Source organism: Astyanax mexicanus, chromosome 24 (genome assembly GCF_023375975.1).
Source record: "Astyanax mexicanus isolate ESR-SI-001 chromosome 24, AstMex3_surface, whole genome shotgun sequence".
In the NCBI taxonomy this organism is placed as follows: domain Eukaryota; kingdom Metazoa; phylum Chordata; class Actinopteri; order Characiformes; family Acestrorhamphidae; genus Astyanax; species Astyanax mexicanus.
Window position 1 is genome coordinate 11,535,809 of NC_064431.1, and position 15,022 is coordinate 11,550,830.

The following is a 15,022-nucleotide window of genomic DNA, read 5'->3' on the forward strand; positions in this document are numbered from 1 at the left end:
TTTAATAGATGCTCACCTTGATGATATTAAGACAAGTAAACAGTATTAACTGTTTTCGAGGAAGTCGCCAGTAAAGCAGTCCAAATCTTTCAGCTTCTGGAAACGGTTCATCCAGTCTTGGGCGTGCTGTTCCCGCATGAATCCCCACCAGCTTCCTATTCGCTGATTATGGTTGCTGGAACCATAAATGTAACAGTCTCTTGCATGTTGATCCTCACCTTCATATCGAAGAAACCTCTGCATTTGTTCCATTGTGCAGTTCTCTGTTCCTAAGTCCGTACGAATTTTAGTCGGGGTTCCCATTCTCTGTTCAACTTCGTTGATAAAGTAACTGGCAATTACCTTCGGATTGCTGTTAGTTTTGTAGGCATGGAGCCAGATGACCATTCGTGAAAAGCCATCGATAGCGCCGTTGATGCAGATACCGTATGGTTTCAGTTTACCATAGGAGTCCACATGCCATGTAAAGTTAGGACCTGGATTCCTGTACAACCTGCGACAAAGGCGATTTCGGCGTCTCAGCTCCACTCCCCTTGAATCCAAACCTTTTAATAAATGTCTGACTGTGTCTTGCGAGACAACATACCCAGCTTGTAGACATTTAAGATGCTGTAGTTTGTATCCATGAAGCTTTCCGTGTTGTTCAAGATGCTCGGTTAGGAAAAGAGCAATGTCCAAATGGTCTGACGCCTGTATAAACGCTGAGACTTCAGAATCCTTCACAGTGTTCGAATGCTTAAGGAAATGCCATGAATGCCGCTCAGTGACACTAAGATTTCCTTGTGATTTAAGCCAGGTGTAAAGTAGAATTGTATTAATTCAATTAACTGCGACATTTAGTCGGAGAAACGCTGTAGTGCGGTGGTACACACACATAAACCTTCTTATAATTACGAGATGTTTATATGTTCATAATTACAACATAGTATGTCATTTTAATGACATAATAACTCGTAAAAACGAGATACTTTCTTATAATTACTACATACTATGTCGTTTTAATGATATAATAACTCATAAAAACAAGATACTTTCTCATAATTACGAGATGTTTATTTCATAATTACGACATAGTATGTCGTTTTAACAACATAATAACTCATAAAAACGACATACTTTCTCATAATTACGACATAGTATGTCGTTTTAATGATATAATAACTCATAAAAACGAGATAGTTTCTCGTTATAACGACATGTTGAAGATTAATTTTTTTCTCATAAGTGGCAGCAATACGCCTCCATACTTATCACCAGGGCAAATTTATCAAAATATTAAATATAGTAATTCATTAATTCAAATCTCGTCCAGCGCTCTGAAATGTTGCAGGCAGGCAAAGTGGAACTTGGCACAGCGCGCGCGGCATTGCACGCAGAATAACTTCTGTCTTCTAAAAAAAAAAAAAAAAAACGTTTTAATAAATAAGGTCGACAAGTGAGTAAGCACATTTTATGAGTAAAATGTGCTGCGCCTCTCTCTCTCTCTCTCTCTCTCTCTCTGCAGCGCAGAACCGAATCCAGCGCGAGGCTACAAACAATATAAACTCAGTTTAGTAAAATAAAAATAAGTAAGTACCTATTATCAAATATTGTCAAATATAAAGGATAGGTTGAGGTTGTGGTAAGCTGTTTTCATGATTTGAAACTGAAACTTTTATTATTCTGGCCAGAAAGCCTGTGATTGTTTTAAATTAGTTTTTTAATGAGTTTATATTTTATATTATTTATTTTTTTATTCATTTTAATTCTTTTAATTATTTTATTAATAAAAATATTATATATTATTTGATTAATAAAATCATATTCAATATATATATATATTCCCCATGATTCCCATGTTCTTAGTTTATTGATATAAATTTGATAATCTCTTATCATTTAACTTTACTTTCACTGCTATTATTATTTTCTTCATAAGATATAAATTCTTTACTTTTTATGTCAATTTTTATGATCTTTTTAAAATGTCCTATTTTTCCTTTTTTACTTATATATTTTATTCGTCTATAGTAAATGTCAGTTTTTATTTCTATTTTTTTTTTATATTTTTAATCCCTTTTAAACTGTAAATGCTCAGCGGCATTGTAAATGAGCGTCCCCCTCCAGTGTAAATAATCGATTGCTTGCTTTTCAGTGTTGCAAACCCAGTTTTTACATAAACAATAAACAGAATAAAGAATAAAATAACATTACTCGTATATGAGCTGCTGGTTTATCTTCACAGCGTGACGCAGTCAGTTTCCTATGCGCTCTTAAAATAGGAATGAACAGAAGTCAGCGCGCAGCTGTGTCTTAAAGGGCACACTGAGGGCACAGACACACTGATTGGTTTATTTCACGTTACGCCCAAAACACACCCATGAATAATTAAGGGAATTAAAACACGCCCTTTGCGCCATTGGAGCTGCGCAAGGCGTATTTTTCGCGCCCTCACGATACACAGGACACGCCCCTAAATCTAGCTGTGCAAAGCGCAATTAACTAGTACACTATAGATTGTTAAAATAGGGCCCTTAGCCTTCAGAATCTGATTGAGTCAGCAGTGTCAGAATTTTAATCATTGATTAAAATCTTGATGTTGTGGCTTAACAATGAATAACTTTATAAAAACAATTGTAGTTTAATATTAATTAAAACTACAATATTTATAAGGTGCAAGTAATTTTATGATTACTTAATGAGCTTTATGGTACCAGCACCTACACCTCCCATGAACTCCATTCTTGTTTAATGTTTTCCCTATTGTAGATTTGTCAACCAAAAAGTCTTCAGCTGACACTCTAGGATTCTTCCTCACCTTATTGATCATTCGGCGCTGTGCTCTTGCACTCATCTTTACAGGATGACCATGCCTAGTGAGAGAAGCAACAGTGACAATTTTCTGTCTATTTCAAAGTATTTATTTCAGCTAAACATATCTGAATTTAAAATAAATTAAAATTATAATTATTTTTTAATGGTATAGAACAACATATTTTCTTTTAACATGTTAACAATTATTATGGTTGGGCATTGTTATTTGTGTTAATATTATTAGTATTATGGTGGTTTATATATGTGTATATATATTTATATATGATTAACAACTATTACTGTCATTTTACTTACTTACGTCCTATGATTACATGAAATCTTTCTCTTTCAACAGATTTTAATTATTCAAAAAGTATAATATACTCCTTATATAATATCTGTTATGGCCGTCAAAGTCCCATCACCTCCTCCTCGTGGCGACGGCTGGTAACGGGACCCTTGGGGTCTCGGCAAACGGTGAGGGCTTCCAACATCAGATGGAGTGACGCATCGGTTGGAGAATTGTCGGTCGCACCAAAATGGACATGCCAGCTCGAAATTTGGTAGCAACAACTAGGGCGTCCCCCGGAGGCGACGTGTGCTGTCCTCACCTGAACGGCACGAAAAGTAAGCGAGGGTCCCCCGCCCACGGGCGAGGCAGGCCAAAGAAGTTAGCCCAACTTCGAATTGGAACCATTCGAAGGGTGGGCCGCGAGAAATCTTGCAACGATGGGGCACCTACTTCGCCAAGATCTCTAACAAGGAATTTCCCCACCCACCAATCGAATCTGCTGATCCAGTCTCTGGCCCCGTCCCACTGATTAGCACTGCCGAAGTCGAAATTGCCATAAAGAGGATGAAGAATGGAAAAGCCCCAGGACCGGACGATATCCCTGCGGAGGCATGGAAGCTTATGGGCCGCCAAGGTGCTGCACTGCTCGCCAGCCTTTTTAACCGCACCGTCGAAGATGGAGCCGCCCCTTAGGCTTGGCTGACCAGCACCACGGTGCCCATCTGGAAGGGCAAGGGCGACGTCCTGGAATGCGCCAACTACCGACCCATTCGCCTCTTGTGCCACGCCATGAAGATCTTCGAACGAGTCATTGATGCCCGGATTCGCAAGATAGTCGAGATCACACCCAACCAGTGCGGATTCGTCAAAGGCCATGGAACAACCGACGCCATCCATGCAGCCAGGCTGCTTATTGAACGCCACCGAGAAAAGAACCTGCCGATCCACATGGCGTTTCTGGACCTGGAGAAGGCGTTCGACCGAGTGCCTCACGACCTCATCTGGCACGCCCTGTGGTCCCATGGAGTACCCGAGATCTACGTCCAGTGGATCCGGCTACTCTACCAAGACGTCAGCAGCGTCGTCCGAAGCCCAGTGGGAATCTCACCACCATTTCCAATCACGGTGGGAGTGCACCAAGGATCGGCCCTGTCTCCGCTCCTGTTCATCCTGTGCATGGACACAGTAACTGCTGATCTCCAACACCCGCACCCGTGGACGCTACTGTATGCCGACGACGTGGATATAGCTGACGAAGCCCGAGGACAACTGGAGGCCCAAGTGCAACAATGGGACGCACGGCTGAGTGAGAATGGAATGCACCTAAACATCGCGAAGACTGAATACATGGAATTTGGCGAGCAAACTGGTGGAACCATCAGCGTCAAAGGCGTGCCCCTCAAGAAGGCCATGCAGTTCAAGTACCTCGGATCCATCCTTAGCAGCGATGGCGACACGCTCCCAGATGCCCGTGCCCGAGTCAGCGCGGCCTGGGCCAAGTGGCGCCAAGTGACGGGCGTACTCTGCGACCGCAAGATGCCAGTATGCCTCAAGGGCAAGATATACAAGACCATCGTACGCCCTGTCGCCCTCTACGGTTGCGAATGCTGGCCCTCAACCGCACGACACGAGCAAGCGCTGCACGGCATGGAGATGAGGATGCTCCGGTGGAGCCTCGGCCTGACGCTGCATGACCACATCATGAACGAGGACGTCCGAAGACGAATGGGTGTGGCCCCGATTACCGACAAGATGCGAGAAGCACGCCTGCGGTGGTACGGACATGTTGCCCGAAGCGATGAGAACTCGGTGGCCAAGACAGCGGTGCGCCCACGAGGGAGGAGGCCCCGAGGACGGCCAAAGAAGCGGTGGCTTGACCGAATTAAGGAGGACATGAAAAACGTAAATGTTGCTCCTGAGGACGCCATGGATCGCACCAAGTGGAGACTGGCATGTCGATATGCGGACCCTGCGACTTAAAGCGGGAATAACGAGAGGAAGAAGAAGGAGATAATATCTGTTATTTAAAGGTTGACATCGTATAAATCATCAAGAAAAAGCAATGATAAACTTTTGTTTAACAGGTTTACTACTCACTTACAGCACTGACAAGAGCTCTGAGAGTGAAATCATTTATAGAAGCATTGTTTGAAATCTAGCCAGGTGGATAAAACTGCTATGAAACTACATTATGGTGAGCGCTCTAAACTGAACATCTAATTAAAATAGCCACGCCCCATAGACAGATGCATTGCATCCCATTCATTTCAATGGAGGGAAAGCCCTGCTCTCCGGCAAAAAAGTTCAACAGAGCTCAAATTTGTTCAAATGAATCTGGCGGCCACGCTGCATTCAGCCAAACAGGGAACAACAGGCTGTGACACTACACACAGAAGAGCTTCACCCACACAGAGCAGCCGCCTTTTTTTAACCACTGAAGAGAAGCTAAAAATAACCGAATATGGATTTATAGAACTACAGATTACAGTGAGGTGGATTAAAATGTAAAATATTAAACTTATAATTGACTTCTTCTGTTGGTTCATTTGAAATATAAAACATCACGGACACACCCACACGGACACGCCCACACGCGGTGAGCCAAGAGATCCTGCACAGCGACATGAGTTGAAGAAAAGTGCCAGTAGACGCGTACCTTTATAAAAGAGACCACAACACCAATAAAAACACACTGATACACTCCTGCGCCGCCACAATACACTCCAGCCAAAACTGGGGAATAAAAGCTTGTGAACATAACAGTGTTAAATAAATAATAATGTAGGGTAAAGCAGCTCTGAAACTTAATTAAACAGTAAAACTGAAGATTATACCTGTGTTCCATTTGGTTTTAAAATGTGTGTTACTTCTTATTTACAGCAAAATGTAAAAAATATAAAACTACTTCACTGCACTGTATTTTTACACCAAAGACTGTGTTTATACATCAGTGAGTGTGTTTTTTTACACTGAACCCCATAAATTAACATTCAAGTCCCTTAAAAAAATGTAACAGTTGAGTTCAATTTCGACTGTGCTTTTACAGAAGATTTATCATTTTCAGGTATATTCTTTTTTACATAAAATACAGAAACAACTTTTCTACAGTTATTTTCTGTAAAAAAAATGTTTGTTTTTTTACAGTGTAGTTACGCAGTTTTGGAGATATCAACAATTTTGAACTTCAGATTGTTCAGTCTGATGGTGTAATGCAAGCTTGTATACAGAGTTTTGATCAGATGAATGGTTTTCACAAGAACCCTCATTCATTTCTGTTTTTTATTCCAAGAATGAATGGGAAGCAAAAGTACACACTGAATTACTGTACTTCTGTATGACTGATTTGCACCGTTTCAGATACACTATCTAAGGGCAAGCCAGTAATTACAGTAATATATTTAATATATTAATATATTAAATATATTAAAAGGTGATTTATGATATATGTGATGCTTTCCCATCAGTTTTCTTTATTTTAAGAGAAACATTAATAATAGAGCACAATATTGTGTCATGTACAGTATGTATATACAGTGCTGTAAAAAAGTACTAACCCCATACAGATTATCAAACAAACTTTAATATCAGACAATGATAACCTGAGTAAATATAAAAAGCAGGCCTGGCAAAAGTAATTGCCCTCTTCAGTACTTGTAAACTTCCCAGGATTAACTAGCCAATCAAAATGACTGCAAAAGGGCATAGACAACTCATTCAGGAGGTCCCAAAACAACCCAGAACAACATCAAAAGTGTAGGAAAACTGTAGGAAAAAAAAATGAAGGTTTTGAAGTGGCCTAGTCAAAGTCTGATTGAGATGCTGTGGCATGATCTTAAACAGGCCTTTAATGCTCCAATATGGTTTAATTAAAACAATTCTGTAAAGAAGAGTAGACTAAAATTCCTCCACAGAGAGGTGAAAGACTCATTGCCAGTTATCAGTAAAGCTTGATTGCAGTTGTTGCTGCCAAGGGTGGAACAACCAAGTTTAAAGGTCACCTTCCGCGAAAATCCGATTTTTCTTGTTTTTTTGTGGAATACAGTAGGTCTCTCCGAGTTGAATGTGTACACCTGCACATTAAACTGTTTTGCAGCCCCCATTGTCTGCAGGAGCTAAGCAAAGAAATCCCCCCTCCCCCCCTCCGAAAAACGGGTGAATTTTGAATTATCTTTCTGCCTACGTAGGCAGAAACTCACAGACCAGCCCACCTTGGCTCGAGAAACTCCCAGAGGCGGAGCTGAAGCGACGCAACATCACCGCTCATCAGTTAGGAGGTGGGAGGCAGTGAGCGGCAGAGCGGTGGAGGGGCGTCGCAGTGCTCCTAGCCAATCAGAGGAGAGATATTTGCATGCTGTTTGCATGTATGAATATTCATGAGCAAAGCTGGAATCCGGTCATTTTGGACACACCCCTAAAACAGTCCATTAAAAAAGAGCTATACAGAGACACCTGAGCACTTTTTTTTTACAAAAACGGCTCACATGTCATTCATTCATACTAGAGACCACAACTAGACATTTTAAAATGAAAGAAAAAACGACGGAAGGTGACCTTTAATATCCAGGTTTATGGACAAACACTTTTACATAGGATATTTTTTCCCCTTAATAAATGAAATATAGTTATGCATGTAATTTAAAAACTGCTTTTTATATTTACTCAGGTTATGTTTGTCTGGTATTAAAATGTGCTTGTTAATCGGAAAAATGAGTATGAGTAAAAAGTATGATTAAAAAAAGCAAAAAAACTAAGACATCTGTAAAGGGGACAAATACTATTTCACAGTATGTATAATATATAAGTATTGCTCAAAGCTGGTCAGCAGCCTCGTTGTAATTGTACCACAGTGGGAGCAGCTGACCTGCAATCAATCAAATGCTGCAGAGACACTCTACATCCACCCCTGCTGCTGTAAAAAAAAAAAAACCTCCATTCACTGTTTTCATTTTATAAGCCATTCCTGTATTACCGCCACTGACAGCACATGCAGGTTTTTAGCTTTGGGCTGGATAGTGTCTGGGGTGGAAGAGCTGACAGCATTTGAAATGTTTACACAGCTAAGCATTATAAAAAACAAGCAATGGTCTGTTGAGTCTAAGTATGGCCAGCCGAACAACATCCTGCTAGCTATGCCTTCTGTACCGTGAGCTGAATAAGATGATAATAACAATGGCCCTGTTCATATCTGGCATTAACACGTGTCCTTGGTAACCACTATTGATTGCCAAAACACATCTCTGTTCATACAGGTCATTTTAAGAGTCTCCAAGTTTTCTTTGGACAGAGTCCTCAACACAAATTGGGAATAAACAGCAAGTTTCATTTTTGTTACAACATCGACTGTTACATTTATTAACCACCTAACCTGCAAGGATTGTGGTTAGTGTGGTTTTGCAGTTGCAGTTATTACAAATATTCTGGCAACAGTGTTTTTTTGTGAGAGATGCCCTGAGATGCTTTGGCATTCACACTTCAACTCTGAAGTGTTTAAAATCTCCAGCAGCACTGCTGTGTCTGATCTGCTGATGCCAGCACCACCATTTTGGTGTCACTGCAGTACTAATAATTACACAACACCCAATAATAGCTGCTGTGTGGTGGTCCTGATAATAAAGTATACACAGAAATAGATACAGGGCTACAGTCTGTAATTACAGAACTACAAAGTGCTTCTATATGATCAGTGGAAGACCGGCAGTGAATGCAGAAACAAGGAGTTGGAGGTGGTGTTAATGTTATGGCTGATTTGTGTACAGAAAGCTAGAAAAAGAAAGATAAGAGAGTAGAGGAGGCCATAAGCAGCTTGTTGAGGCTGCAGTGGTATATGCTAGCCTCCTGGTTGGATTGTTGGTTGAAAGCATTATTACAATGTGACAAATATGTGAGCAAAAAATTATAGATTTTTTTTTTTATTTAAATTATCTCATCAAATTAAATTTTGTGATTTCAACTAGACTTGACAGCCTTTCAACTCAGGTTTTTAAGTAAGTTCAATTAAGTGGACAATTTAAATGAGTTTAAACCTGTTTTTGTTTTACAATGTAGTATCAGAACTCATGCTATTGAACATGTTTTTATACAAACAAACAGACTGTAACAAGGGTGTCAAAAGTATTCATTCATTACATTTATTACTTAAGTAGACGTATAGATACTGGGGTTTAAAAATACTTCTGTAGATGTTAAAGTATCAACTCAAACTTTTTACTTAAGTAAAAGTATAAAAGTGCTGCTTTTAAAACTACTTAAAGTATAAAAGTTGTAAGGCTATTCAATGTGGTACCCTAATTGTCTTTGCACACCTCCACTCCTCACCCTGGACATTGTCTTGAATGCACCATTAATCAATTGTTAATTAAATTATGTCTGAAGCCTGGCCAAAGGTCCTTTGACACCTCTTGCTTTAAAATGTCTACTGAGGTGAATAATCTTGTAAATGCTGGGTCTGAAATGTATCTTGTTCATAAAAATGTGAAAGTGTTCATGTTGAGTATTATTTTAATGGTCTCAGTGCGAGAAGTACAATGGTCTCAGTGAAGAAATGTTGAAGATAATCTAAAGGGAACATTTGACATAGACATTTATAACACATCACTCTCCCTCTCAGTTGTGCCAGCGTGCTTCAAACTGGCCACCATTTTGCCAGTCCCAAAGACTGCCCACACCACCTGTCTGAATGACTGGCGACCTGTTGCCCTAACCTCCATCATAAGCAAATGCTTTGAGAGGCTGGTTAGGAATATCATCTGTTCTGCACTGCCTGCCACCCTGGACCCACTGCAGTTTGCATACAGGCAGAACAGATCTACTGATAATGCAATCGCCCTGACCCAGCACACTACCCCTCTCCCACCTGGACAAGAAGGACACGTATGTGAGGATGCTGTTTGTGGACTACAGTTCAGCATTCAACACCATCGTTCCCTCGAGGCTCGACGTCAAGCTTCGGGATCTGGGACAGAACAGCACACTGTGCAGCTGGATCCTGTCGGACCGACAGCGGGTGGTTAGGATGGGTAACATCACATCCTCCTCCCTGACCCTCAACATCGGAGCCCCTCAGGGCTGTGTGCTCAGCCCGCTCCTGTACTCCCTGTACACCCACGACTGCACAGCCAGACACAGCTCCAATGTCATCATCAAATTTGCTGACGACACAACAATTGTTGGCCTGATCTCCAATAGCGAAGAATCGGCCTACAGAGAGGAGGTTAACATCCTGGAAAACTGGTGCCAGGAGAATAACCTCTCTCTAAACGTCAGCAAGACCAAGGAGCTGATCGTGGACTTCAGGAACCAGGAGAGAGCACACTCATTGATCTGACTGTGGAAAGCATTCTGACGGGCAGCATCACCACCTGGTATGGAAACTGTACTGCTCTTGAGAGGAAATCTCTGCAGAGGGTAGTGCGTACAGCGCAGTATATCACTGGGGTTCAGCTCCCAAACCTTTTGGATTTATACACCAACTGCTGCTGGGGAAATCCAGAAGGATCATGAAGGACCCGTCCCATCCAAGCCACTCCCTGTTCTCACAGCTGCCGAGTGGAAGGAGGCTGAGAAGCTTGAAGACCAGAACCAGCCGGTTCCGAGACAGCTTCTTTCCCCATGCGGTCAGGCTGTGGAATAGCCAGTAGAACAGTGTTCTGCCCAACCCACTCCTCTGACACCCATACAGACTTTGCACCCTGCACTTTATTTCACACTTCATCTATCAGACTTTTCCATGTTATATAGCACTCTGCACACTGCACTTCCTACTCAACTTAATTCCTTACCTGCACTTACTCATAGTTATTCTGTCACCTACTGGACTATTTCCTTACTTCCACACACACACACACTAGATATCTGCATATCTACATCTGTGCAATATTTGCTCTGTGCAATATTTGTCTATAGTGTAAGTTATATGTGTATTGTTATTGGGTGTATTGTGTATAGTGTTTATACTGTAAAGCTATGTGTATGTCTTATTTTATATTGTATTTTATTTTATTATTCTTCTTGTAAATATTATTCTCTGCACATTGGTGGGAATCTGCACCCAAATTTTTTTCTCACATGTAAACCTGTACTGTGTGACGTGACTTGAATCTTAAATCAAAACAGAAAAACTGTCAACAAAATATGTTTTTTAGTAGAAGTAGAAGCTTTTGCTTTGATGCCAGCGTGGCCTACTCTCAACGCCTACTTAGGGACTGGCAACACTATCACAGCTGACCAATCATCGTCCGCGTCCTCGCGTGAGTTCGTAGGTCATCGCAGGGGAGAAGCGTAGAATCTGAGAATCACAGCTACAGAAGCCCTTTGCAAGATGGAAACGCTTTTGTGCTGAAAAATAAAAACTTAAAGAGGGAAAAGCGACTGTGGGCTCATTCCTGGGTGACCCAAATGGACATTACATGCTTTTTGTACTCCATAGAGAACTTAAGGTATGGCAAAGATGTAGCTACTCAGGTTTCAGTGCCTGTAAACAGAATATCTCATGGATGAAGTAGATTATTAGATGATTATTAGATTATTCTTCTATTTATCTGGTCCAGCGAACTTCAGGAGCACCGTCCTGCTTTCTTTTTCCCATGTTTACATCTGTGCACCACAGAACGCTCTGTCTTCCTATTGGTCAGTCAGAGAGCACGTCCCAGAGCATTGTGAAGCGAAATCCTGGGATGGATTTTTACTTTTTGGACATAGATTACCCACCACTACACCTAAACTCATCCTAAAATTTAAGGCCCATACAACAACTCTCCAAACGAACTTGCAACATTGAATCATAGCCTAGACCTAGCAAGTTAATCTTGGCATGTCTTGGCATGTACCAAGCCACAGCAAACATTTCGAATTCACCATTAGTGCATCACTAGGTTACTACAATATCTTGTTAACAATTGACTGTAGGAAACTTTCAGTGTACCTCCATATGCTTTTTCAAATTCAATGATGAATTTTTAAAAGCCAGTAGCTTGTGGTGTTTGGGGTGCAGAGCTTGCAGTTGTTTTTGCATCCAACCATTCCAAAACCACTCGCTGCAGCTGGAGACGCATAATTGTAGTCTTCCTTGCTACCAACTGTCTCACTGGTGCTCAGTTCGGATCTTGCTCCACTTCTCTCGAGTCTCTTCCATAAGGCTACATGCATCTGGAGTTTGATGTGACGTAAAGGTGGGATCAAATCAATCAGGAATGAGTAACAAGGCCATTTTTTAAATGTAAGGAGTAGAAAGTACTGATAACTGCATAAAAAAAGTAAAAGTAGAAGTAAAAAGTTGTCTAAAAAAAGAATTACTCCACTAAAGTATAGATACCCAAAATTCCTACTTAAATAAGGTAACACAGTATTTCTTCTTCGTTACTTGACACCTCTGAGCTGTAATAAAAAAACCAAAGGTGTTAAAGATGACGATCTTACCTCATAAAGATAGTCAAAGAGTTCCAGAATGGTTAGAATACTGGCTCCAATAAAAAGACCCATCTGACCACCAATATCACCTAAAAGAGAACAGTGTGTTAGATCTTTGCAATTAACAACAATTGTCAGGACTTAAATTCATGTCACGTGGTCCCTGTCTGTTCTCGTGTTTCTGTGTTTATTTACCTTTTTCTGTGCCTGTCTCTGCTTGTGCCTGTGAGTGTGTCTCCCACGTGATCCGTGCTCCTCAGTGTTTCTTGCCCTCACCTGTGTATCATTTGTAACTCCGCCCCTTAGCCCCAGGTGTTCTCTGTTTCCCGTGTGTGTTACACTATTTATAGTCCGTGCTCCCTTTCCCCCGTGTCGGTTCTTGTGCTTTGTTAGCCTGTTGTGGTTGCGTCTCCGTGTCTCATGTTTCTTGTTTTCAGTTTAGTTTCCGTTTATTTGTTTATTTTTGTCTTTTGTTATCTGTATAATAAATACACTCGCATTTGCATCCGCTCTCCTCGTCCCTCCTTCACGCACCCTGACAGAAGAACCGACCAAACAATGGATGCAGCGAGTGGCGTCTACCTGGGATCCAGATTGGCGATCCGCCGCTCCTCCCTTTCTCGCGGCGTGCTGGAGGAGCAGCCCTCTCTTAACTCCTCAGCTAGCCGGCGCCGGAGGAGGAAAAGACGGCAGCGGCATTCTCAGCGCTCCCGCTCGCCTGAGGAGGACCCTCTCAAGGAGGGAGCACTTTTTGGGGGGGCGCACCGTGTGGCAGGGACGCAGGTTGTGAGGAGTCTTATTTCTGGGATTATGTAGACTTCCTCACACCTGCGTCCAGCTCGGAGGAGGAGGAGGGAGATTACCTCCCTACACCAGCCCGTCTGCCGTTGCCTCCAGGGGCAGTCCTGCCTCCCGCATGCCTTTGTCCGCCCTGGTTCCTGACCGGCGACCCAGCGCCCTCCGAGCCGGACTTCACCGGCGACCCAGCGCCCTCCGAGTCGGATTTCACCGGCGACCCAGCGCCCTCCGAGCCGGATTTCACCGGCGACCCAGCGCCCTCCGAGCCGGATTTCACCGGCGACCCAGCGCCCTCCGAGCCGGATTTCACCGGCGACCCAGCGCCCTCCGAGCCGGATTTCACCGGCGACCCAGCGCCCTCCGAGCCGGATTTCACCGGCGACCCAGCGCTCTCCGAGCCGGACTTCACCGGCGGACCAGCGCTCTCCGCGCCGGACTTCACCGGCGACCCAGCGCTCCCCGCGCCGGACTTCACCGGCGGACCAGCGCTCCCCGCGCCGGACTTCACCGGCGACCCAGCGCTCCCCGCGCCGGACTTCACCGGCGGACCAGCGCTCCCCGCGCCGGACTTCACCGGCGGACCAGCGCTCCCCGCGCCGGACTTCACCGGCGGACCAGCGCTCCCCGCGCCGGACTTCACCGGCGGACCAGCGCTCCCCGCGCCGGACTTCACCGGCGGACCAGCGCTCCCCGCGCCGGACTTCACCGGCGGACCAGCGCTCTCCGCGCCGGACTTCACCGGCGGACCAGCGCTTCCCGCGCCGGACTTCACCGGCGGACCGGCGGTAAACGCACCTACTCCTGTGCCCGTGGCTCCCGCCGCCACGCCCACTCCCAGGCCCCGCCTTTCCAGGCCTGCTCCGAGGCCCCCTGACTTTGCCCCTTGTGGTGTACCCAGGCTGCCCCCACAGACTTTTTCCAGCCCTGGGTACCCATCTATGTTTCTCGTACCCCTGTCTCTGCCTGTCATGGTTCCCGTCTCTGTCTATGTTCCAGTCTCTGTCACTCGTGGTTTTTCTGTTCCAGTCCCCGTCACCGTGTTTGTTTCTGTCCCCATTACTGTTTTCGTTCCGGTCCCTTTGCCCAGTAATGTCCAGTCCCCGTTTTCTGTTCAGTCTCCTCTCGGGTGTCCTCTGTTCTAGTCTTGTGTTTTGTTTTGTTTTTTTGGTTTCCACCCTCTCCTGACCGGCTCCTGGGGGTTTGTTTTTTCGCGCCCCAGGAGTTGCGCGTTAAGGGGTGGGTTCTGTCACGTGGTCCCTGTCTGTTCTCGTGTTTCTGTGTTTATTTACCTTTTTCTGTGCCTGTCTCTGCTTGTGCCTGTGAGTGTGTCTCCCACGTGATCCGTGCTCCTCAGTGTTTCTTGCCCTCACCTGTGTATCATTTGTAACTCCGCCCCTTAGCCCCAGGTGTTCTCTGTTTCCCGTGTGTGTTACACTATTTATAGTCCGTGCTCCCTTTCCCCCGTGTCGGTTCTTGTGCTTTGTTAGCCTGTTGTGGTTGCGTCTCCGTGTCTCATGTTTCTTGTTTTCAGTTTAGTTTCCGTTTATTTGTTTATTTTTGTCTTTTGTTATCTGTATAATAAATACACTCGCATTTGCATCCGCTCTCCTCGTCCCTCCTTCACGCACCCTGACAATTCACTTAAATTTACATTACATTCACTTACCTATCCAACACTTAAATAAACTCAACTTTAAGTTTAAGTTCTCACAAGAGTGGTTTGTCCATTCAAAT

At 43.7% G+C, this 15,022-nt stretch overlaps 1 protein-coding gene across 3 annotated transcripts in view; it reads right to left on the reverse strand.

Annotated features, from left to right (window-relative positions):
* asic1b (acid-sensing (proton-gated) ion channel 1b) overlaps positions 1-15,022 on the reverse strand; it is a 496,417-nt gene that overhangs the window by 14,811 nt on the left and 466,584 nt on the right. For all 3 annotated transcript variants that reach the window (XM_022682367.2, XM_022682368.2, XM_022682366.2), the window contains one exon: positions 12,500-12,579. In XM_022682367.2, coding sequence (XP_022538088.1) covers positions 12,500-12,579 — 80 coding nt within the window. The remainder of the gene's footprint in view (positions 1-12,499; positions 12,580-15,022) is intronic.